Consider the following 23251-nt stretch of genomic DNA (forward strand, 5'->3'; position numbering starts at 1 on the left):
ATACATTGTAGGGAGATACTTTGAAACTTATACAATTGTCTTCTCATCAGACTCGCCATTATTTATTTATTTACTTATTTATTTGTCTATTTATTCATGTCAGTACAGACTGATGGGTTTCTGCTTTTATCAGTGAGTTACAATCTGTTACAAGCATCATTTATTTGATCTTCAAGCGGCCAGTCTTGGCCAGTGGGAGCACCTTCAAGCCATCTTCTGCGTCTTTTGGTACATACCCATCAATCTTTGAGCAATACTTTACTTTCTAGCACAATAAAATGTTCCCAGGTTGATCTATAGTTTCTCTGCTCCAGCCCTGGAATCATTCATTTGTCCGGGAGCCATCGTTTCTTTTAGTGGATAGTGGTATTTAGAAAGATATGAATGCTCATGGGTAATGGGTTGTCACTGCTCCTGGGTACCATGAGTAGATTGAGCTAAGGAGTATAGTTTATATTCACGCATATATATATATATATATTTCTGTCTATATTTATGATATATCTATATATCGATATATCTTGAAAACCATGAGGATGCTAGCTGGATTTACTGTGATCATTTTCCAATATACACAACTATCAAATCATTGCACTGTAGACCTGAAACCAATATAATGTTCTGTCAGTTATACCTCAATTAAAAAAAATGATAATTACAGAAAAAAAAATCATGAGTTCAAACTGGTATTTCCAATTCCAATGTAACACAAGAGTTCCTTTTAGTTTTCTGCTTTTCTGTATTTGTAATTACTTTCTCTTCCAGGGAAATATCTAGTTCTTGTTTCAATATATCATTTGACCACTCTTCTTGTATGTGGCCAGTCTTGAATTGCCGCTGCTGCTAGCGCCCCCGACCCTTCAGAGGTGCCCTTGCTTGGTCTCCAGCAGTCTGTGCTGAGCCTCCCTTTGGGGCTGCCCAAAGCTGGGCTGCCCCCTTGTTCAGGTGCTCCCCGCATGCTGGTCTGGCTCTGAGACTCCAGTCTGGCACCGTGGTCCCCCACCTCCACACCTGCCCCACGAATGTGTGCCCGTTCTGTTCCACCTGACTGCTCCGGGGCTGGGCTGTTTAGGGAGGAAAGTGGGAGAGGGAGGGAAGCAAAACCTTTTCTAGTGCACAGGTCTTGTATTCCTATAGGAACGTAAAATGCCTGTTAGTCACAGGAAAGCTACTACCAAATCCTGGTTTCCTAAATCTATTTTGAAACATCATTACGTACTTTGATTTTGTGAAATATGTAATGAATATATTTTGTAGAGAATACTTTTAAGGTTTCAGCTCACCCCTTCATTCAGTTATTACTTATGTGGAGTTTTTTCCTCCAAACAGTTTATTTTTTTCATTATGTCTTTTTCTAAAGCAAAGTATAGTCACTTTACAATGTTGTGTTGGTTTCTGGTGTACCACTAGTGATTCAGTTATACATAGTATATATATTCTTTTTCATATTCTTTTTCATTATTGGCTACTCCAAGATATTGAATATAGTTCCCTGTGCTATACAGTAGGACCTTGTTGTTTATCTGTTTTACATATAGTAGTCAGTATCTGTAAATCAATATTTTTTGCCCAGCTATACAGCTTTAAGAACTTAAATAACAAAAAGATGATTATCTCACCATCACCCCCCAATCAGAGTTTCCACATTGTACTGACAAACAAATACCTGGTTACTATAGCTCAATCATATAAAAGCATGTAGAATTTTCTAAAAAAAAAAAAGTATACAAATTATTTTATTTTGTTTCATGGATTTTAATACCCCATCTTTACAACACAGCAGAATGTCGTATAAGTTGGGTAGGTTCCATAGTGTGGATTATTAAAGTAACCCCAATACCAGCGCAGGCAGAGAATTTCAAGTGTTCAGTGACACAAACCCAGTATGTCACTACAATGACAAAGATTAAGAAGCTGAGTTTACTCTACAAGCAAATCAGCTCATCATTAATGCAGTTAATATATAGTATCCTTTCAAGTTTTAGATGAAAAGTATTTAAAATCATGGTATTAATATTAGTATTGTTATCTTTCTTGACATTCTTTTCTAGTAAGACTATTGTAGTTAATCTTTACACAGTTATGTTAATATGTGCGATATTAAGAAGTGGAGAAACTGCTAACTAAAAAAAGTGGCTTAGATTAAGGAGATCTTATGAATATTACATATACTTTCCTGAAAACCAGAGGCAAACATCATGTACTGTTCTGTCAAGATAATGTGACACTCTGTAATCCTTTTAGTTGTTTTTTTTTTTTAAACCTGCTCGGTAAAGAGAGTAATTTGAATTGTTCTTTTAATAGTACAGTTCAACAATACATCGAAATGGCAATACTTCAGAAAAATGAATTAATGATAACTGCCAGGAATTATAGTCTAGGCAGCCTCTGAATTTGGAATGCAAAGTAGGCTTCAAATTATTTTTACAAATTTAACTAGAGGGATGATTTCAACTCAGCTACTGCTTTTAATGTTTAGCTTTCCTCAAGTCACTAAGGTAGATAAGCATTGAGCGCTGAGAAGAGTAAATTAAAATCCCACGGTGAAAAGGGACGGGGAAGAGCACTGATCCCAGACAAGGAAAACCTCTTTTGTTTTATTCTGGGTGAAGAAAATTACTTAGTGGCCATTAAATCCAAAATGCTCAGCTTTGCTTTAGATTCTTTGAAGTAATCCCTTAGTGAAAAGTTTCTCTATCCATGTTACTCTGTCCACATCAGAAACAGTGGTTAGATCTGCACATAAATATTTTTTTTTAAAGAAAAATTGAGGCTTCTCCATCCAATACTTGAGTTGGCTGTCAGTAACTGAAAACCTCACAAAAACCTTACAACATTTCAGATAAATATTCCTCATCCAGCTATGACCCCATGAAAGGGGCTGTCTTACTTATAATGAGTGATTATTAGTCATAGGTAGTCGTGTATGTGAGAGAAAAACAAAGTAAAGCCAATTAGAATAGAAAGTATCGAACAGAAAGTAAGGCAGGGTAAGATCTGTACGGAAAAGGACTAGAAAGGATTGTAGCTCTGCAAAAAAAATAAATAAATAAGGGCCTTGTATAACTGAATCACTCTGCTGTACACTAGAAACTAACACAACATTGTAAAGCAACTATACTTCAATTAAAAAGAGAAAAGAAAGGGAGGAGAAAGAAAGAAAAAGAAAGAAAGAGAAAAAAGAAAGGAAGAAAGGAAGAAAAGAAAGGAAGGAAGGAAGGAAGGAAGGAAGAAAGAAAGAAAGAAAAAAAGAAAGAAAGAAAGAAAGAAAGAAAGAAAGAAAGAAAGAAAGAAAGAAAGAAAGAGAAAGAAAGACAGAAAGAAAGAAAGAAAGAAAGAAAGAAAGAAAGAAAGAAAGAAAGAAAGAAAGAAAGAAAGAAAGAAAAGAAAGGAAGGAAGAAAGAGAAAAGAAAGGAAGGGAGGGAGGAAGGAAGGGAGAGGGAGAGAAAGAGAGAAAGAAAGAAAAAGGAAGGGAAAGGAAAGGAAGGAAAGGGAAGGAAGGAAGGAATGGCTTTATTAATGATTGGAAAAACGAAATTTGATCTGTTATCTTACGGCAGAGGATGGACAGGTAGAGTTGCCGTTGCCAGATTTCCAAAGCATACCGCAAATTTCCACTCTGAAGTGGCTGCCTAGGATGACTGCTGAGAAATCTTTGGAAACGGACAATTTAGAATATTAGCAAATGTTGATTATCACTCATCCATTAATGATTAAACCCAAAACTCTGTAAAGACTATTGCAGAAATTCAAAACTCATAAATAGGGCGAGTGGGGTGGTTATGCCTCTGGGTGAAAAGCTGAGGCAGAGAACACTAGGTTTTCCAATTATGAAATGGGCTGTGTACAAAGGGCTTGTTCAGGACAAAGTTGTGGGTGGCTCTCAAGGTCATAGTGAAATAGTGATGTTAAGGTAAATAAATAAATGTGGGTTCGAATTATTCTAAATTTGAGGCATTTCACAGGTTCATCTAGATAAATTAAGTAACAGATTTAAAATGAAATAATGTTCAAGCTCTTGGTGATTTGCTGGGTGAACTGTATAGAAAAGAGGACTCTTGGGACAGTATGGCTTCAAAGAGGCAGAGCCTCTTTCCCTCTGGCTAATATTCAACCGTGATATTTCAGGTAACTCCAGCTGGTGGGGTGACAGTGACTTTTGCTGTGTGGAGAAGATGATTTTAGATGACATGCATCCTGGAGTGCATTCTCTTATCAAAAAGTCAAAATAGGATTAAGACTGCCTGTCACCGAAGCATGGCTCAGAAACAGATCAGAGGGAAAAAGGAAGTGTAAGGAGGCAGGGCTCCTCACAGATCAGCTTTACTCTTGGAAGAACATCGCTGACACTTTGTAGACTTGTTTGGGGGAAAATTATCCTAGAAATGCAGTTGAGATATATATAGATATTTAGATATCTATATATATCTAGATATCTAGATATATCTAACTGAATCACTATGCCGTACACCAGAAACAAATGCAACATTGTAACTCAACTATTCTTCAATTTAAGAAAAGAAACGCAGTTGATAAAAACCAAGCATTTAAAAGCCTGCAATTAAAAATTTTTTCAAACTGAGAACAGTGAAAATTCTCTGAAGGTCAGGTTACACTTTCTGTTACTAAGAAATGACTACAATGAAAATTGACCAGCCACAGGGACAAGGATACTTTCAGAAGTGAAATCGTTAACAAATAGAAAAATCAGAACAGGGGCTTACCCTTCATCACACCCAGGTATACAGTAAGGAACAAAAAAAACACTTCAGTGAACAAGTTAGAGAGTTAGGATTCAGAAATATTGACTCAAGCATTCTCAATTATTTTTAATTTTCTTCATGACAATAAAAATTAAAGACTCCCTCGAGGTGTTTTTTACTTTGCTTTAGATAACGAAGGCCCCCAGGGACAACTGCCATCCAATTCTGATATGTGCTTAGCAAATAAATAGCAATCCTTGGAGATCCGTGCCCTCGCAGAGTCTGTTCAGGGCCGGAGGTGCTGTATACTGAATCTGCACGGGGAATACAGTAACATCAGAACGGGGACAGTTAAAAGGAAAAGACTGCTCAAAAATTTCCACACCTCAAGTAGGTCTGCACTAAGTTCAAGGCCTGATACAGAGTAGATATTTAGTACAGGGTTGTCAAGATTCACAGTTTCTATTTTTACACACTTTTAATACCCTTGCCTATATAAAGTCATTATTTTACATAGTTGTAATCAGAATAAAGACAATTTTGTTTTCTTTATCACTTAACGTAGTCATGATAGTAAGAACTTAATGACTTCTCATAAACACTGACTTCTTAAATGACATCTGTTTATCTCAATATTATGCTATTCAAAATGTGGCTCAGAGAGTATCTTCTTACATACTTATTCCTTTGGTAGAAGTTCTTGCCCAGAATAAATTTCTGTTAATTATTGACCTTTATCAAAGGATAGGAACATTTTAGTCATCAGTAAAATTGGTTTATAAATTGCTTTCTCTGCAGCCTGTACCAGTACACACTGATAGAAAACTCAGGCAAACACCAGCTTCATATGATTGTCTCTGAGACTGTGCAGGAAGAGGGCTGTCAGTCAGTGATAACAGACGTTGCACTAGTCAGTCAGAAAATATGTAGGAATCTAATTTATTCACATTACAATGTTGGGTACTTTTTATGAGAAGAAATGAATATGATGCACAGTCTCTGTCATTACACTTACCATCTCATTGGGAAGACAAATTTATTTTATTAAAACACTATACTCAAAGCACTAAGATTCTGTGATGTGGAGTGGATGGGAAAGAAGGGTGAGCTTGATAAGAAACAGGGCAGGGATCCTCACCCACAAGGAATCTGCCATGTAGTTGGTTAATTGGAGGCAGTGAAGTAATAAATACTCCCTCTGGTTACAGGTGAGCTTTCTGTAAAGTTCATCAATTGCAAGTTTTAGAATAGTGAGCTTTCCGCTTCCTTAGGCCAGCCTATCGGTCTTATCTGATTATGGAAAATTGCCTTAAATTTGAGTTTGGAATCACTATTTGAGAGGAAAATACTGGGCCTCTGTAATCATGAGATTTTGCTACCTTGAAAAGCTATTAGATGCCTAGTAACTGTTCCTAGTTGGTGATGGAGATGTTAGCGATTCTTCTGAAGTGAAAGGGTTCCTTTAACTTTGAAAAGGTTGCACCCCTTAAGGATGGTGAAGCCCAGGTTCTGGGATAGGGTATTCAGGCACTGTCACCCAGAGTGGTGTGAACAATGAAAAGGGTGAGGGAGCTGGTAGGAAGGGAAAGGAAAGGAAGTTTGATTTAAGGGGTCCGCACAACAGGCGTGATGCTCTTCACTGTGATCATGCGACAGTAAGAACACCACAGGCTTCTTAGAACGCAGAGGGGGCGCTACAAAGGCGGACACGTTTGAGGACGTCCACTTTGAACCTATACTATAAATACCCCTGGCGGTATCTCCCTCCCGAGAGAAACAGCATTATTATCTCAGCAGAGTCAACTAGGAAGCAGACTCCTTTCACGGGAGCATGTATCCAAAACGTGATTGATTTGCCTGCCATTTATTGATTTGTTCAACAAATACTTAGTGAATCCCCACTATGTACACAATTGTGGGTCCTGAGATTACAAACTCTCTCTATAACCATGAAGCCAGGAGAACATTTAAACTAGCAATTGTAGTAAGTTGTGATGAGATTAATGCTAGGGGAGTATAGGCTGATGTAGATACAAATATCAAGTGATCCTGATGTGGTCCAGGGGATAAGGGAATGTCTCCATAAAGATGTCTAATTCAGGATGAGTGGAAGATATCCCGGAGAAGGACTGGAAATCAGAGAGAATAATACATCATGAGAGAAGGAAGGAAAAGAAAGGGTGGCATGCTTGAGGAAGTAAAAGAAATGTTCACGATGACTCTGCAAGGGTTGGGGGTTAGAACTGAGGCTGAGACAGTAGGTAGCCCCTCAAACATATGAACCACTTTAAAGAGTCTGGGCTAAGTGAAGTGGGAATCAACTGAATGGTTTTATACAGGGGAAGATATCTGACTGATTTGTGTTTCATAAGGGGCACTCTGGCTGCTGCGTGAAGAATGCCTTTAAGGGAGATGAACTTAAGTCAACAAGACTGGCTAGGAAGTGGCTGGAATAATATAGGTGAGATCAAGAGATGGACCAGACTATAGTTTTAGCAATGGGAATGGAAAGAAGTGAGAGGAACTGAGACAAAAAGAGGTAAACCAGCAAGACTTAGGGTTGATTTGCTGTAAGGCTGAGTGAGAGGAAGAATAAAGGGTGATACTGAAGTTCAACTTGGGAAACTTAGTGGTTAATGGTGCTGTTATAAGGAAAAAGCAAGAACAGGTTTAAGAAGTTAAATGATTTCATTTGGAAATATGCTGAGTTTGAGATGCCTGGGAGGCATCTAAAATGAAGATATTTCATAAGCAGTCAGTGGTACAGATACAGAATTCAGTAGAGAAACTCGACTTACCAACATGCCTTCCCAAGTCATCAGCAAAACGGATGGTAATTGAAACGACTGGAAGGACATGGTCAGCCAGGGAAAATGAGATCAGAAGCCTGAGGAACAAAGGTCGTTAAGAGGAGGTGAAGGAAAATGAGCCCACGAGGTTGATTGAGAATTAACCTTAATGATGTTTAAAAAAAAAACATGAAAATGTGCTGATTTAGAAACTAAGAGCAGAGACTGAGAGGGAGGGAGTGGTCACCAATGCCATTTGCCACTGTGGAGGTCAGGCAAGAGAGGCAGAGAGACTGGCGCACTGAATGTAGTGACAAGGACTAGAGCATTTCCAGTAGAGCTTTGAGGATAAGCGACTGACTGTAACCCTCCCTTTTCTTTCATTTCTTGTAAATCAGATCACCTGGGCTGTGAGAATAATGTGAAAGAATGCATAGGTGGGGAGGGATAAATTAGGGGCTGGGGGTTAACAGACACACATTACTAAATATAAAATAGATAACCAACAAGGACCTACTGTATAGCACAGGGAATTATATTCAGTTTCTTGTAATAATATGTAATGGAAAAGAATCAGAAAAGAAAAAAAATATATGTATGCATATGTATAACTGAATCACTTTGCCGTACACCTGAAACTAATGATGGAAATCAACTACACTTCAATAAATTTTTTTAAAAGATTACAACAAAAGAACACATGGAACACAGAAGACCTCTGAGTCAAGTTGCATGAGCTGCAGGAGCATTCATTGCGATCCTTTATGAGCTGTTTGTGCTCATGGTGGGGTCCTCAACTTTGTTATTACTAAGTGTACGTAGGTTTGCTTAGTTTTAGGGTAATGACATACTATTTGAATAAGTTGCTGAAAGATTTTTCTAAAACGACAACGAAACAAACATGTGTTGATGCATAAGGATTCATTTTAATTATCCAGAACACCAGCAGCCGTCACATTTCAAGCAAGAAAAAAATGTGCGTATATAAACATGCTGTTTTCAGGGCCTTGTTTTTTAATTTCTTTGAAAACAAACAAAAATCTTCAGAGTTTGAATGTACAATTTTATCACCATTAAAAGATAGGAATCTATACTTTAGGGCAGTGTATGCGATTTGATGAATAATGAATACATTAGTATAGACAATTCTCCAAACTCAGGAATTTTTTTTAAGAAATGGAAGTAAGTAATTCTTTATTTTGATTTGGTTTGGTTTTTGAGGAACTCTCCTTTATTTTTTTTTCTCTTTTTCTCTTTTTTTTTCAAGCTTTGAGTTTGAGTGGGTATGTTCCTTAAGTCTAGTGTCATGAAGAAGACTAGAAAAATCAGGGCACAATAGAGAGGGAATCGATAGCATTACTGACTTAGACAACGAGCCCTAGTGCATATTTTTATGAGTATATTTTCACTTTTGAGTATCTTTAGAAAAATTTGGCAGCGTGTCCTCACCCTAATATAACCTGCTGTAGGGTGGATTTCCACATCGTGTAAATTCGCCTTGCACACCTCCCAAAGATGTTCAGTGTTTAGAATCAATAAGCTTTTGCTGATGAGGCAGAATAACATGCTGGAGTCAGACCTCTAAGTCTGAATCCTGGCTCTCCCCATATTCATTGTGTCTTAAGTTTTATAACCTCTCTGGCCTCTGTTTCTTCTGTGAAATAATAGACTCTCCCCCACAACGTTGTAATAACGATTAAATAAAGGATATAAACAGCTGGAGGGTTTATTTATAAGTCGGGAGTGATTCAGCATCCCTTACCACCGATCGCACTGTCCATACGTCTCTAACCTGAGAGTCCGCCCAGAGCAGAAGCAAACATTCAAACTCGCTTTTAGATCTAAGACACGGTCCCCTGTAGGAAGAGTGAGACTCTTCAGGCTGAACTGCTATAAATTTAGCACTTCTTTTTCTGCAAGTTCCCTCTAAATTGCCTCAGAGATTAAGGAATGCTTGATCTTCCCAATTATGTGTGCCACACAGTTCTCATCTTTCCAGTTTTGCTTTTTTCAGAAGCAGACCCGGAAAACAAGCAGTTATGTCCTGTTAGCACAATACAAGTAGGAGACAAAAGACCTTTTTGAAATAACAAGTAGATCGTCAAATGTGTGCATGCATGTGATTACAGGTGGATGAGGGAGAGCTGACCTGCCATGTGCCGCCTTCCAAGGATATTTGAATAGTTTGCATTTTGTTTTTGTGTACACATGCATACACACACTTCTATTTGTGACCGTTCAAGTACATTTCCACATCATATTGGCATATATGTACATACATATGCCCTCTATAATTCAGATTCTCAGTATAAATGTTTAGAAACTGACTTAGTCCAATCAGGCTGCTGTAACAAATACCACAGACTGGGGATCTTATAAACAACACTGCTTTCTCACAGCTGTGGGGGCTGGGCCTTCAGGCTCACAGTGCCAGCACGACTGAGGAGGATACTCTTCCTGCATCACAGCCAGAGCCTTCTGGCTGTGTCCTCACGTGGTGGAAGGGCTGAGGGAGCTCTCTGGAACCTCTTTTATAAAAGCCCTAATCTCTTTCATGATGGCTTCACCTCATGACTCAAGCACCTCCCAAAGGCCCCACTTCCTAATACAATCACTTTTGGAGTTAGGATTTCAACACAAGAATTTTTCAAGAGACACAGACATTTAGACTATAGCAGAAGCCATCAGTTCCATTTCCTGTATCAAAATTTAAAACAAAAAGCAACAGAGATAAAACAAAACAAAACAAAGCTGTACTTACTTGCTTGCCAAGTAGAGGAGCCCAGATCACTTAAAAAAGGACTTTAGTAGGGCTCCCTCAGCTGAAGGCAGAAGTGCTAACAATGAGAAATGGAGTTGTTCCACATTAGGAGATTATTCTAGGAGATGTTCTAGATTGTTAAATTCTAGTTGGTTAAGAAGATAAATGGATGAAGTTGTCAAACACACACACACACACACACACGTATATACCCACACACACACAAAATGGAATATTACTCAGCCACAAAAAAGAATGAAGTAATGCCATTTGCAGCAACATAGATGGACCTAGAGATTATCATACTAAGTGAAGTAAGTCAGATAGAGGAAGACAAATAACATATGATACCACTTACATGTGGAATCTAAAAAAATGATACAAATGAACTTATTTACAAACTGGCAAGAGACTTGCAGACATAGAAAACAAACTATGGTTACCAAAGGGGAAGGGGGGAGTTAAATTAGATGTTTGGGATTAACATATCACGTTACTATTTATAAAATAGATAAACAGCAAGGACCTCATATATAGCACAGAGAAGTATATTCAGTATCTTGTAATTACCTATAATGGAAAAGAATCTGAAAAAGAACATATATATGTAAATGTATAACTGAATCACTTTGCTGTGATTCTGAAACTAACACAACATTGTAAATCAACTATATTTCAATAAAAATAAATTTTAAAAAAAGAAAGAAAAGCCACCAAAAAAAAAAATAGAAGCTTATAAAGGGATTGGTCATTGTTCTATTTTTAGGTCACTAAAGTGCAAACATAATTTTAAAGAGGTCAGGAAAAACATTATGCATATGCTGAGGACTTGGCAACATTTTTTTAATCTAACCTTCAGACAAAGTCCACAATGGTTAAGTACACAGGCTCTCACAGTTGGTGAAGTCCATTAGCCCAACCATCCTGTTAGGTGCGCACTATGAAGACACCTCTTCTATAGCTGAGGAAATGGCAGCTCAGAAGGGTAAACTCACTAATGCCACAAACATTCATTGAGAAACTACCCCTCGGACTTATTCTCCAAATGGGCCTCAAAATGAACTTGCCAGTCCTTGTCTATTCGCTTTCCCTGGAAGCAGAAAAATATATATGTTTTCTTGCTTATTTAGTAAATAGAGAATTCCTAAATGACCAGTAGGGGTTGGATGCAGAGTTCCTGCACACATCGTTTCTGGTCCCTAAAATCTGTGTTTATATCCCAGGTGAGCAGCACTGCTACTAACAGAACCAACCAGGTCACCTGGGTTCACATTCCAGGTTTTATCACTCTGTCTTGCTGCTTCTCCTGTCTTGCTGCCTTCTCTACATTGGAATACTTCTTACAATTACAGATAAAAGAACCCACAGAGTTTTCAAAGGTTAGAGATTGCCTTATTATAGCATCAGAAGTTTCAATAACAGGATTCGTGTCCAGAAACAAGTACATCTAGGATCTCTTATATAATTTGGTTTACAGAATTCAAGTTCATAGATTAATCTTTAGAGTCGTAGCTATACAGAATGGGATCTGGCTCTTCACAATCTGTCTAGTTACCTCACTTCTCAGACTTCTCATATTATAAAAAGCTACAGTCTTCTCTTTAAAAGCTCCAAATAAAATGAACAGAAGATAAAGCACACAGCACACTGACTGCCCTGTTGGTGTCTGTCTGTCTTTTCTCTGCATGCATGTTCCAGGTGGGAGAGTTCAGAGCCCATGCTGCTGAGTGGACAGCCAACGTCACGGCCGAGTTCAAGGAAACCAGGAGGCGGCTGAGCGTGGAGATTTATGACAAGTTCCAGCGCGCCACGTCCATTAAGCGGAAGCTCTCGGCAGAACTGGCTGGAAACCATAACCAGGAGCTGACTCCTTGTAGGAGGACCCTGTCAGTGAACCACCTCGCCAGCGAGAGGGATGTCTTGCCTCCCTTACTGAAAACGGAAAGTATCTATTTGAACGGATTGACGCCACACTGTCCAGGCGAGGAGATTGCTGTTATTGAGAACATTAAATAGCCCTCTCTTTGAAGAGCCGTAGGCATAGCCATAGGTGAGGACTTCTATATGCTCTTTATGACTGTTGCTAGTAGCATTTTTAAAATTGTGCATGAGCTCAAAAGGGGGAAAAATAGATACACCCATCATGGTCATCTACCATCAAGAGAATTTGGAATTCTGAGCCAGCACTATCTTTTTGATGATGCTTGTTGAACGGTCCACTTTCTTTGACGAGTGGAATAAAACAAGCCATGTCTGATGCCTTTTTGTGCCCAGACTGTTTTCCTCCCTTTTTTCCTAACGTGCCATAAGGCCTCAGAATGAATTATAATTGTTTCTGGTAATAATGTAGCTTTGAGGGATCAGTCCTTAACTTTTCAGGGTCTACCTAACTGAGCCTAGATACGGACCATTTGTGGATGACAACATTTCTTTTTGTAAATGGCAAGAAATTCTTATGCAGCCTTTTACCTAAGAAAATTTTTGTCAGTGCCTTATCATATGAAGAAACAGAACCTCTCTAGCTAATGTGTGGTTTCTCCTTCCCCGCCCCACCCCTAGGCTCAATTCCAGAGTCCTTTACCCCACAACTCCCGTTTGAGTACCATACCTTGCTGGAAACAGTGTGTAAAATGACTGAAGTGATGATGCCCGAAGAAGGAATAGATGCCAAGTTAGATGGACACTGACGCAACACTCAGAAACCCTAGCGTTAAAGGCACTGCAGAGAAATGAGGTGCAAGGATGGCCCCTCTGAGTATTTATTTGACTCCGGTACCAACGGTACATACATACAGTGTAATTACTACCAGGCCAGTAAAACTGGCTGCTCCCAAACAGTCCCCTTTTTCCTGGCAGTATTTGGAATTTAACATTTATTAATCACTATACATCTTTGAAAGGTGGAAGAAGAAAATCCATATACATATAAATGATTTGACAGAATAAAACTGTTAAAATCGATATTATTGAAGGTGAATTTTGACAATTGGTGTGAACTGCCATTCTGATGAAAGGAAGACAGTAAAACCATGTGTTACAAGCATTTGCTAATAAACGTTATACTGCCAGAACCTCTTTGCTTTTTGATGTAGAAAAGGCTTATATGATTTTCTTTCCTTGGGTGACTTTTGCCAGAGAAGGGGAGGAGATGTGCAGTCAGAGGTGGGCACAGTCCTAGCCTTCTGTGGGTATACCTCTGGAGTTGTGACTGAGTGTGAGAGCAGAAGTTGAAACTGGGATCGCTGTGATTTTGCACATGGAAAAATGCAGACTGCAGGCATAATTCATCTCTGACATTACAGAAAAAGCTGTTATAGCACAATTTAAACCTTGAGAGCTTTTTTTTTTTAAGATAGAAAAGGTTGATAATCCTTTTTAGTTTACTTTTATATCCTACAACTCTTTGGATGTTTTCGAGATTCAGAAGAAATTCAGTAAAGGCATCTAGTAGATTGCTCCTCTTTCTTTATTTTCATACATAGATCTGCTGTACATTGTAAATAAAATTTTTAAAATGCAGAAAGAAAATGGTTTCCCTACACAGAACTGCAAAATATTACTCTTACTCTGGTGGGTGGAGGGGGAGGTATCTGAATAAGTGGCATTCAGATTAGGGTCTCATTAAAAAATAAACCCCGGATCTTTAAAAAGTTAACTTAATAGATGCTTATTTTCCAAATTTTAAATTTAAGCTAGAAATGTAAATATTCAATTAACTTGTTGGAGGTACTTTTATAAACTTAAAAAATTCTAACCAAATTTTTAGAAAGTCAGGCTCTTTTAGAAGGAAAGCAACACCCAATTCCTCAGTAACTGTTCTGAAAGCTCGTATGGTGGAACGCACCATGTATAAACTGTGAAATTGCATTGGCAAATAAAGTTTGTAATTAAAGTCGGTATTTTCTGAGTCTCCTGCTTGCTGCTGAGGATTTAGATCTGATCCTGGCTGTGCAGAACTCCAAGATGTCACTTTTCATGCTGAGTTTCTGTGGCTCTTTCGTTCACAGTATTCAAGAAATATTTTTAATGCAGTATGACTACCCTTGTTATATGCGCGCGGGCGTTCTTCTTGGTGGATGTTAATCAGAAGTAAATATTCTGAAATTTCAATTTTGAAATATGATGTTTGAAATAGCATATAAATTCAAGATTGTTTCTATTAAATTATGTTATATCACTACCTTATTTTATCATTGTTAGACCTTGTCTTGACACTGAAGTAATCGAAATGCCAAACATGGGCACCTGAACGTTTTCTGTAAGAAAAAAACAGTCAAGCATTCTGGCAGTGTTGAAGCCTAAAGAAGGTCATTGCCAGCTAATCTCCTAGACCCCATACCCCAAGTATTTGGAGTACATGCCTTGTCAGTGTCTTCCATGAATTTACTGATTCATTCCCAAGCACCTTGACATTCAGTAAATATTCTAAAACTAGTCCCCAATGTTCTCCTTAAGATTGGGGAAAAAAATCTAAGAAAGCATGTGCACATTATATCAATTTTATTTTTTCAAGTTCCATTTTGTTTACTTCTTGTGGAAAAAACACTGATAAAGATTTTGACATAGTCTCTGAGTTTATTTTTTCAATGGACCAGTTTAAAGAGTAAGTAGTTTTGCCCTTAAGGACATGTAAAAAAAAAAAAGTACCAAACCCAGCAAGGATTAGGAACTCCCTCATCTGAAATCTTAGGCACGGATGCTAGGCAAGGCTGTCTATGTACCTTACAGCGAGTAAATGCAAAAGTGAATATTTTGGAGTTTTTAAATTTATCACATACATCTATATACTTTGCTACCATAACTCATGTCATGCATCCTTTTTTTCAATAATATTTCACTCTTGCAAAACAGGAAAAAGTGAAACTTCTAAAGCCAAGAGGGACTTGAATAATTTGTGTCTTGGCTTCAAAAAATGAATAAATAAATAAGAGCAGGGTGTAGGGCATGGTTTCCTTCTCAAATTCTAAGGAACAGGTGACATATAAGAAGGATTAAATGCCACCTCGCTTTGTGTAAAAAATCTGTATGTCTTTGATTCTGAAGGCTAGAAGTTCAAACAAAGAAATTTTATGTGGAATACCAGAAAAAAAAAAAAGGTAGACATTCTGAAGACTTGAGATATCTATTTATGCCCAAGAACTGGAGGCCTCGATCAACTTTTTTTTGTTTTCCTTTTTAAGAAAAACCTGTTTGCTGTTCTAGTCAAATCATAACTTATTTGTGGTGTGTGTTCCTTATCATAGTGTGAGTATAAATTTGCTTTTGTATAAAGTAAAAGATGTCTCTATTTGAATACTCATAACGCCATTAAAATTAATATGTAACTTTTGCTTCAGCATGAGTTTACTTAAATGTCCCTTTCCTGAGAAACGGGTCTTCACGTGTTCATGTGTTGGTTCCAAGATGGCAAGGAGTAACACGGTTACTGGTGACGGGAACTTTTAAGAGTAACTTACTGTGGTTACCTTAGTGAGGGGAAAGCTTTGTAAACTCCACCTGCTTCCTTCATCCCACCCCACCTCAAAGGTTTCTACAGCTTTTGTCTGACACATCCCCCCCCCCCAGATGTCAGCTACCCCTTCCTAAAAGACAGGGGTTACTTCCAACGACCAGGACTTTTGACTCTGCTCTTTTGTTTGACTCAGCACCCCTTGTTCACTAAGCCTTGGCTTTCGTTATTTCTAATACTCACTAAACCATTTCTTTTTCTCCTTGGGTTAGCATTCTAGAATATGTTCACTGTGTTACATGTGTCTCAAGTCACAACTATTTTTTTCTTTTCAGCTGTCATTCTTTTACAAAGTATTTCTGTACATTCACCAAGAACTTCCTGTCCAGTCTTAATTCTTTTTCTTTTGCCCTCTCAGATTCGGCTGTCTCTCTGGGCTCCATCTTCATCTAGCTAACTCCCACTGGACAGCTCCACTTCTCAGGCACCTCAGCATACCTAAGACCCTCATTACCTCTCCCCAGACCTGACCCTCTTGAGCTGTCACCGGCTTCACCAAATGACATCACCATCCATTTGGTCGGCCAAGTCATCGCTGATGTCTTCTCTCCTTCCACCCCACACCCACCTATCACCAAACCATATTAACCTGTATCCTGAACATGTCTTGAATTTGTACACAGACATCACCTTAATCCGAGCCAGCACCATAGTCCCTCTTCTACTAACTGCTTTTGTTTCACTCTCTGCTCCAGTCATGGATGGAGAAGTGGTCTTTTTAATATGCAGATCTGATTGTGTTACCTGCCAGTTTAAAGCCACGAATTGGCCTTCATCCTTTTAAGATGAGGGCCAGAATCATTCAGATGGCCCTTCTTTTGGTCTACCTTTGCCGTCCTCTCCAGGCTCATGCTGGATCCCTCTCTGTCTCTCTGTTTCCCAGCCTCAGCAGACTTCTCCTTTTTCATTAAGTTCTGCTGCTGTTGTTCCCTTTGCCTGGAATGCACGCTCTCCTTGTCCTCCTCCACTTGTTTCATCTAACAAACTCCTACTCATTCTTCATAACCCAGCTCAAGTATCACTTCTCTGATAAGCCTTCTCTGACACCAATTCAGGTATCTTTATAATACACTCTATAAAACTCTGTTTATTTCCCTGTTTACAATCAGATATTCATCACACTATTCTTATTTGATTATTATGTCTTTCCCACTAGAATTGAATTCATTTGTTTTCACTTACTATAGTACTTTTATTTCCAAATACTAGCATAGTACATACAGCAAGTGCTCAAAAACTACATGATGAACAAATGAATGAAGATGAAAACAGGGATTTAACTGTTGTAACCATCTGAAGTATCCTTGTGCACAAGTATCCCAAATTTTCTCAGCTCTGCAAACATTTATCTGTCCTCTTCTACTAGCTTAATAGTAAATGGGATACAAATAGCAATTATTTCTCCTATTAACTGACAAGCTGGTACTAGTTACTCATTGTACACAAAAAATTCAAAAGCTTCTTCAACTAAAGAGACTTGCACTTTGTTATTATACACTCTTGCAACTTATAAACAAGGGTTTCATTATTTTCATTTTCAAATTTTGGCTCACAACAGATACTATCAAAGCTTTTCAGTGATAATTTACTCCTGAAAATTTGTTTAGAAATTAATTACAAAGCACATTTGCTAACACTAGTAAATGGGTGCCTTTTATTAGTAGAAAGCTCAATGCACATTTATTACCTTGGCCAAATGAAATTCAGCTTTTTCACGCTTAAACAAATTTATAATCAGTCTGGGAAGAAATCCATTATGGGGTACATTTTGAACTGTATCCAATTGAGAATATGAGTCACTTACATGGTATAATTTTGAAATCAACTCATAGAATAAACACTAGTTTTCATTCCACTTGATAGCTGACTTTTGTGGATGGTATCCATTTCCACACTATACAATTAAGAGAGAGCAGTAGACGATTTTCATCATATCACCTACTGTTTAAACACCATTTTAGACTTTAAAATATTATTGACATTAACCTGTACGTTTCTGGAGTTTAATTAAAAATTTTAAAGAAGTTTCCGTAAGTGGCAATGTCAGGTCCAGATTCAAGTTTTATCACTGCCCAAGCACTTTAGAGTTGGAAAGATAGAGCATCAGGGTGCTGTCAAGACATCTACCTAACCCATCTTGTTTCTCAGGCAAGTGCAACAATTAAGAGCTTACACACGCATTGAGAAGGTTTAATACTGTCACAGTCTAGGAACATACATTTTAGCCAACTGTGTGAATCTCTTCAGTGATGACTGCACATACACCAGCAAAGTAATTGCTGTGTTCGTGGTTTCTTGCCTTTTTATGCTCCTGGGAGCCTGAGGCAGGAGGAAAGGGAGAAGGGCCAGCAGTGGGAAGTCACAGAGTCAGAGTGGAGAAAAGTGCCTCAGCTGAGGCCCCAGTAAGGAGGCCTCTGAACAGAGCTGCCTGGGTCTGAGCGCTTGACTGCACCCTCTCCAGAAAATTACAGCGGACTGGCTGTGGGAAGGGCAGCTTCCCCGACGACACCTGCCAGACCAAACCGTGAAATTGCCTACGCCTGGGACTGAAAGATCACAACAGCACTCTGGCCAGGAGCCAGACCCCCCAGAAAGAAGTGTGATGCCTTTCAGAGAATTCCGCATTTGGCAGCAGGAAAGCCATTTCAAACTTGAAAATAGGGCATGATGTGAGAAGAGCTGTACCCTACAGAACAATCACTCTGGCAAAAGCGGGGAACAGACGCGGAGGGGAATGCAAGGCAAGGGGTCGGAGGACTCGTGGGGCGGTCCCTTAGGGTCTGAACCGCACCAGCGGGCAGGAGCACTGGGTGGACGCTGCTGCCTCCAGCTAGAATTAGGCTGGGGGAGCGGGGAGAAGGTTTGAGGGGGAGACGCAAGTTTTGAATTTAAGAAATCTGCTGGGTCACCAAAGTGAAACCCTCAGGGGGCAGTCAGAATACTCACATGAGCTCTGGTCAGGGACCTGGGGAAGAGAACTGAATGTGGGAATCGCTGACGTTAGAAGTCTGCACATTGAAAATGGGCCACTGAAGTCACCACAGTCAATATTGTTAAATAAAATTCCCCTTCTAAATATTAACCCAATTTTAAACGATGCCTAGGTGAGGTGTACTTCAGTGCAAGTCCAAAAACCTTCTCATCTGAGTTATGCAAGGTCTTAGAACATTTTCAACCTGAATGTTAAGCAGGCATTCCTTGTGGGCTGCGTCCCCAGTGATCACTTGAGTATATTTTCTTTGTGGTAAACAGTTTTCATCAGCAAAGCATATACATGTGTCTGTAGTTTTTTGTTTTTTGTTTTTTTAAGCTCTGCCTACACTACTTCGTTTGGTTCTGTTAATTTTCACACGTGTTCCCAGGCCATCCTCTCTTTTTGGAAAGGAGAAATACAACTAATTCATGCATTAAAATAGCAAAACACAAATGAAAACATACATGACAACTCTAGGGGACACTGCGGGTGTTACTGGGCCAGTGGCACCATCCCCGGCTGCTCTGAGTATTAGATGCTAACAGTTCCACAGCCACCCCCTTTTCTGGAAAGCAGTCTTATGTAGATCAGAAGCCACCTCACTAGGAAGCTACCCAGCTCCAGCCCCACCCTAATGTGGGCGACCCACAGCCAATGACTGACATGGGGATAACCAGACGCAGACATCTCTGCCTTAGGTGGCACTAAGTCTGTACTGTAACATACTCCAGAGCTCTCTGTGGGGCCAGGCTGAGGCTAGACTCCAGCTGAGACCACATCTTTGCTTAGCACCTTCCTCCATTTTCTCCCATTGTCCTCACTCCCTTTCTCCTGAGTGCCAGCCTCCAAATATCACACGCACCCAAATCTCTGTCCCTGGCTCTTTTTTGAAGACAACTGTACAAGTTATAAAGGGGAGTAGGTCAGATCCAGGCTGGGAAGGAACAAAACAATTAAAAAAACCCACAGAAGTGATAACTCTTAGGACTTGCTTGACTTCTGTTTTCTAGGCAGCCACATCGAAAAGTGAAAGATTTATCAGTAAACCAATGAATTTTGTTCTCCTTGTCCATGATGAGATAGAGTATCTACATCTTATGAAAACAAAGCCTTCCTAGGGGTTTCATATAGGTCACAGAGAGAGATACAAGAAGAACAACACAATATTCATATAAAACATTATAGTGGATTCTCTGACTGATCTCATATTGGTTCTAGATTTAAGGTAATGGAATAGCACCAATTTTAGTTTAGTGAAAGCATTTCTTCTGCATGGGTCAAAATAATATTCACGTGCACATCTTTCTGATATCTGCCTTGGTAATGTCTTGAATTTCTATAGCAGTGTTTTACAAACTTCAGTGTGCCTAAGAATAACCAGAAAGTTGGGTTAAAGGGCAACTTTCTGAGTCTTGTTGCTAGAGAAGCTTGTAAAGTAGGTCGAAAGTGAAGCCCCCCGAACTAGACTTCTATACATACCCCATCTGCCAGTAGTTCAGGATCCATACATTGAGAAACTCATGTTGAAGACTAGGTAGAAATGGCCTCCCAAATTTTTATTTCTATCACATGGCTTTTAGTAAAAGTTAGACAGCAGAAATTTCATGGTGTTGATCTCTGGTATTTGACCAAATTACTGGCATATGTCACTGTAAACTGAGTTTATCACTGGATTGATAAACTTTTTAGATTGATTATGTAGATGGTAAGTATGGAATTTCTTTGAGAACACTGAAGTCAGCCAAGTCTGACATGGCCCACATGGAAGCTGGCCTGGAGATAATCCTTTGTGGAGGTGTAGTCAGGGACAAGAAATGAATACATTTATAATTAACGTAGGAGTTTTTGAAATCTTCCCTATTGATGGTTTATAATTAACAACGAGCTTTTATTAGACCCAGTTCCACCTTCATGTTTGATCACTTTTCTGCATTCTATTTGGAACATTTTTTCAGGATTCTGAAAAGGATAGTTAAAAAATGACAACATAAGACACACAAAAATATCAGATGGATTCAAATGATACGACTGTGGTAAAGGCTGGAGAGATGTACAGTTTTGTCCTTAACTTCAACAGGGTCTGAAAAATGAAGCAAGCTGGGTAAACTAGTTGTAACATAGCTAAATTAGTGAAGTCCAACCAAGTACTAACTGTGATTGAGGGAGAACAATTAACAGCTAACTACCACACACAACTTGGAAAAATAAAACAGTACGACTTCTAATAGTACAGAGTTTCTCAAACTCTGTGCTATTGATACTTTGGACTGACTAATTCCTTGCTATGAGATCTGTTCTGCACATTGTAGGATGTTTGGCAGCATCAGTGGCCTCTGCCCACTAGATACTAGTAGTGCCACCCAGATTGCGGCAACCTGAAATATCTCTGGATGCTGCCATATTGTTACCAAACAGAGTCCAACCCCCTGGTTGTGGCAAAGGAAAGTTCCGGGTTTACTTCAAGGCTAAGTATGGATTACAGGAAGCTAATGCTCAAAAGATCCAAAATCCCTAATGGCTTTCAGGGAAAGGTTTTTAAAGAAAGGGTGAGGGAAAGGGATGCTGGTGCCTGATCAGCTCATGGAAAGTCTCCTGATTGGTTGGTAATGAGCTCATTGGACTCAACATCATCAACCTGCTGGTTCCAACTGATCTAGGATCCATGTGGTGTGGTCGGCATGCAGTTAACTTCTTCCACCTGGTGGGGCTTCCACTCAAGGGTACGGCTGAGAGTGTTATCTATAGCTCTTGAAGAGGAACTAAAGGTTCTTAGCTTTGTTTAATGGCCAGACCTTTATTATTATTATTATTATTATTATTATTATTATTATTATTATTATTATTATTATTATTATTATTATTGCCTTGCTTGACCGTTTTCCTTTGTTTCTGTCTTTTTTCACTTCTCTGATTAAATCTGTCCCTTGGAACTCAGGGAAGGCCTAGGAGGCTAAAGTTTTTCTACAAAGAAGAAGCAGGTGGAGGGCACCAGGAGGAAGTGGGCTGTCCCTGAAAGGCCCCCAAGGTCCTACTCAGTTACAGTATGTCCCCTCAGTGACAAAATTACCCCCAGCTGAGAACCACTGAACTAAACACTTGTATATGTTGTAGTAAGGAGCTTAGTAACATCAACCAAGAGGAAATTAAACACTCCAGCAAAAGAAATAGGTGGAGAGCTAATTAAATAGATGCAGTTGACAGATACTCACAAACTAAAGAATGCTGTCAGAGAACTGGCTCAGAATGACAATTTTTTCAAACCAAAGGAATGAAACCAATGAATGAGGGGAGCAGGCCAAGTTGCCTGCAATGCCTTCTGAGTCGACTTGACTCCATTCAAGTGCTAAACAGAAAGCTCCCTTGATTAGGTTTAGATTAAGTGGCATTAAAGACATTTTTTGATACTGTGGTCTGAAATTCTTACATTGCCTATCCACGGGCAGACATGATAACCAAGGGAAGTGGTCAGATGGTAAGCAGTTCCACCCGCTGTGCTTGCCATAAGACTGCAGAAGCTATGTCTACATTTTGGAGGTTAGTGGCTTAGGAATAAGCCTTTCTCAAAACCCTTTCCCTTGAGAGTCATGCAAACCCTCTTTGAGCCGTTCCCTCAAGCCATCTGAGGAAGCCCACTGCAGTGGTGTAGGCTCCCTTGTAAAGGTCTTATTCTCATCTGAATCCCAGTAGCAATTTCCTTCAGCAAAACAAGATCTTTGAGTTTCAGTATAGGAATTAAAAAATACATTTCCCATTCATGTGCAAATGTTCTCCCCATGGCAAAGCTGAATTTTAAAGGCTTAACATTTGCAGTTTGATAATTTCTTATGCTTAGCTATGGAATATGACCAACATCACAATGAGGGACTCTAATTTTCATGAATTATTTGGGTAACAGCTCTTTGCAGAAAAATATCTATTTAATCAGATCTTGATAACCTGCTAATTAAGTGTAGCAATGCCCACTGCACACTGCAGGAAATGTACCAAAGATCAGAGATTTAGAATGTTTTGGCTTCTGTGCCCTGCTCAGCCAAGTGCATCTGGGCTTTTCCAAATTTCTCTGAATTCACTGCTCTGAAATTGTTGCTTATAGTTAAGTGGATCTGAGCTCTTTTTAATGTGACTGTGAAGAATCAAAGCTCTATGTCAGTCAGCCCTTCCTCCAAATATTTAGTGAAACTCTACCCTTCAGGATTCTTTGGGGAAAAAAAAGAATATTTTGTGGTAAAAAAATTGGGATTAACTACATAGTCTATCCAACACCTTAAAGATCCAGCAAACTAAAGGCTTTGGGAAGTCCTATAGTAATGAATCTGTATTAGTTAATTACCTCCAAATGTAGTACCTTAAAATAGATATTTGTTATCTCACAAAGTTTGAAAAAATCAGGAAGCCAGGAATGACATAGCTGGGTGGTCTGGTTCAGGGCCTTTTATTAGGTTGCAGTCAAGCTGTTGGCCAGGGCTGTCCCTAACTGCCAAAGAGTTGTCCCCTATTTCATAAGCAAAGTATAGT

At 39.1% G+C, this 23251-nt stretch overlaps 1 protein-coding gene across 2 annotated transcripts in view; it reads left to right on the forward strand.

Annotated features, from left to right (window-relative positions):
* KCNK2 (potassium two pore domain channel subfamily K member 2) overlaps positions 1 to 15577 on the forward strand; it is a 110710-nt gene extending 95133 nt beyond the window's left edge. The window contains exons 7-8 of one of the 2 annotated variants that reach the window (XM_031690031.2): positions 11952 to 12303; positions 12813 to 15577. In XM_031690031.2, coding sequence (XP_031545891.1) covers positions 11952 to 12269 — 318 coding nt within the window. In that variant the 3' untranslated portion in view covers positions 12270 to 12303; positions 12813 to 15577. Of the gene's footprint in view, positions 1 to 11951 lie in introns of both variants that reach the window. The other variant, XM_031690030.2, reaches the window with a different exon arrangement.
* The last annotated feature ends 7674 nt before the right edge of the window (positions 15578 to 23251 follow it).

This window comes from Vicugna pacos, chromosome 23, assembly GCF_048564905.1.
Source record: "Vicugna pacos chromosome 23, VicPac4, whole genome shotgun sequence".
Lineage (NCBI taxonomy): Eukaryota > Metazoa > Chordata > Mammalia > Artiodactyla > Camelidae > Vicugna > Vicugna pacos.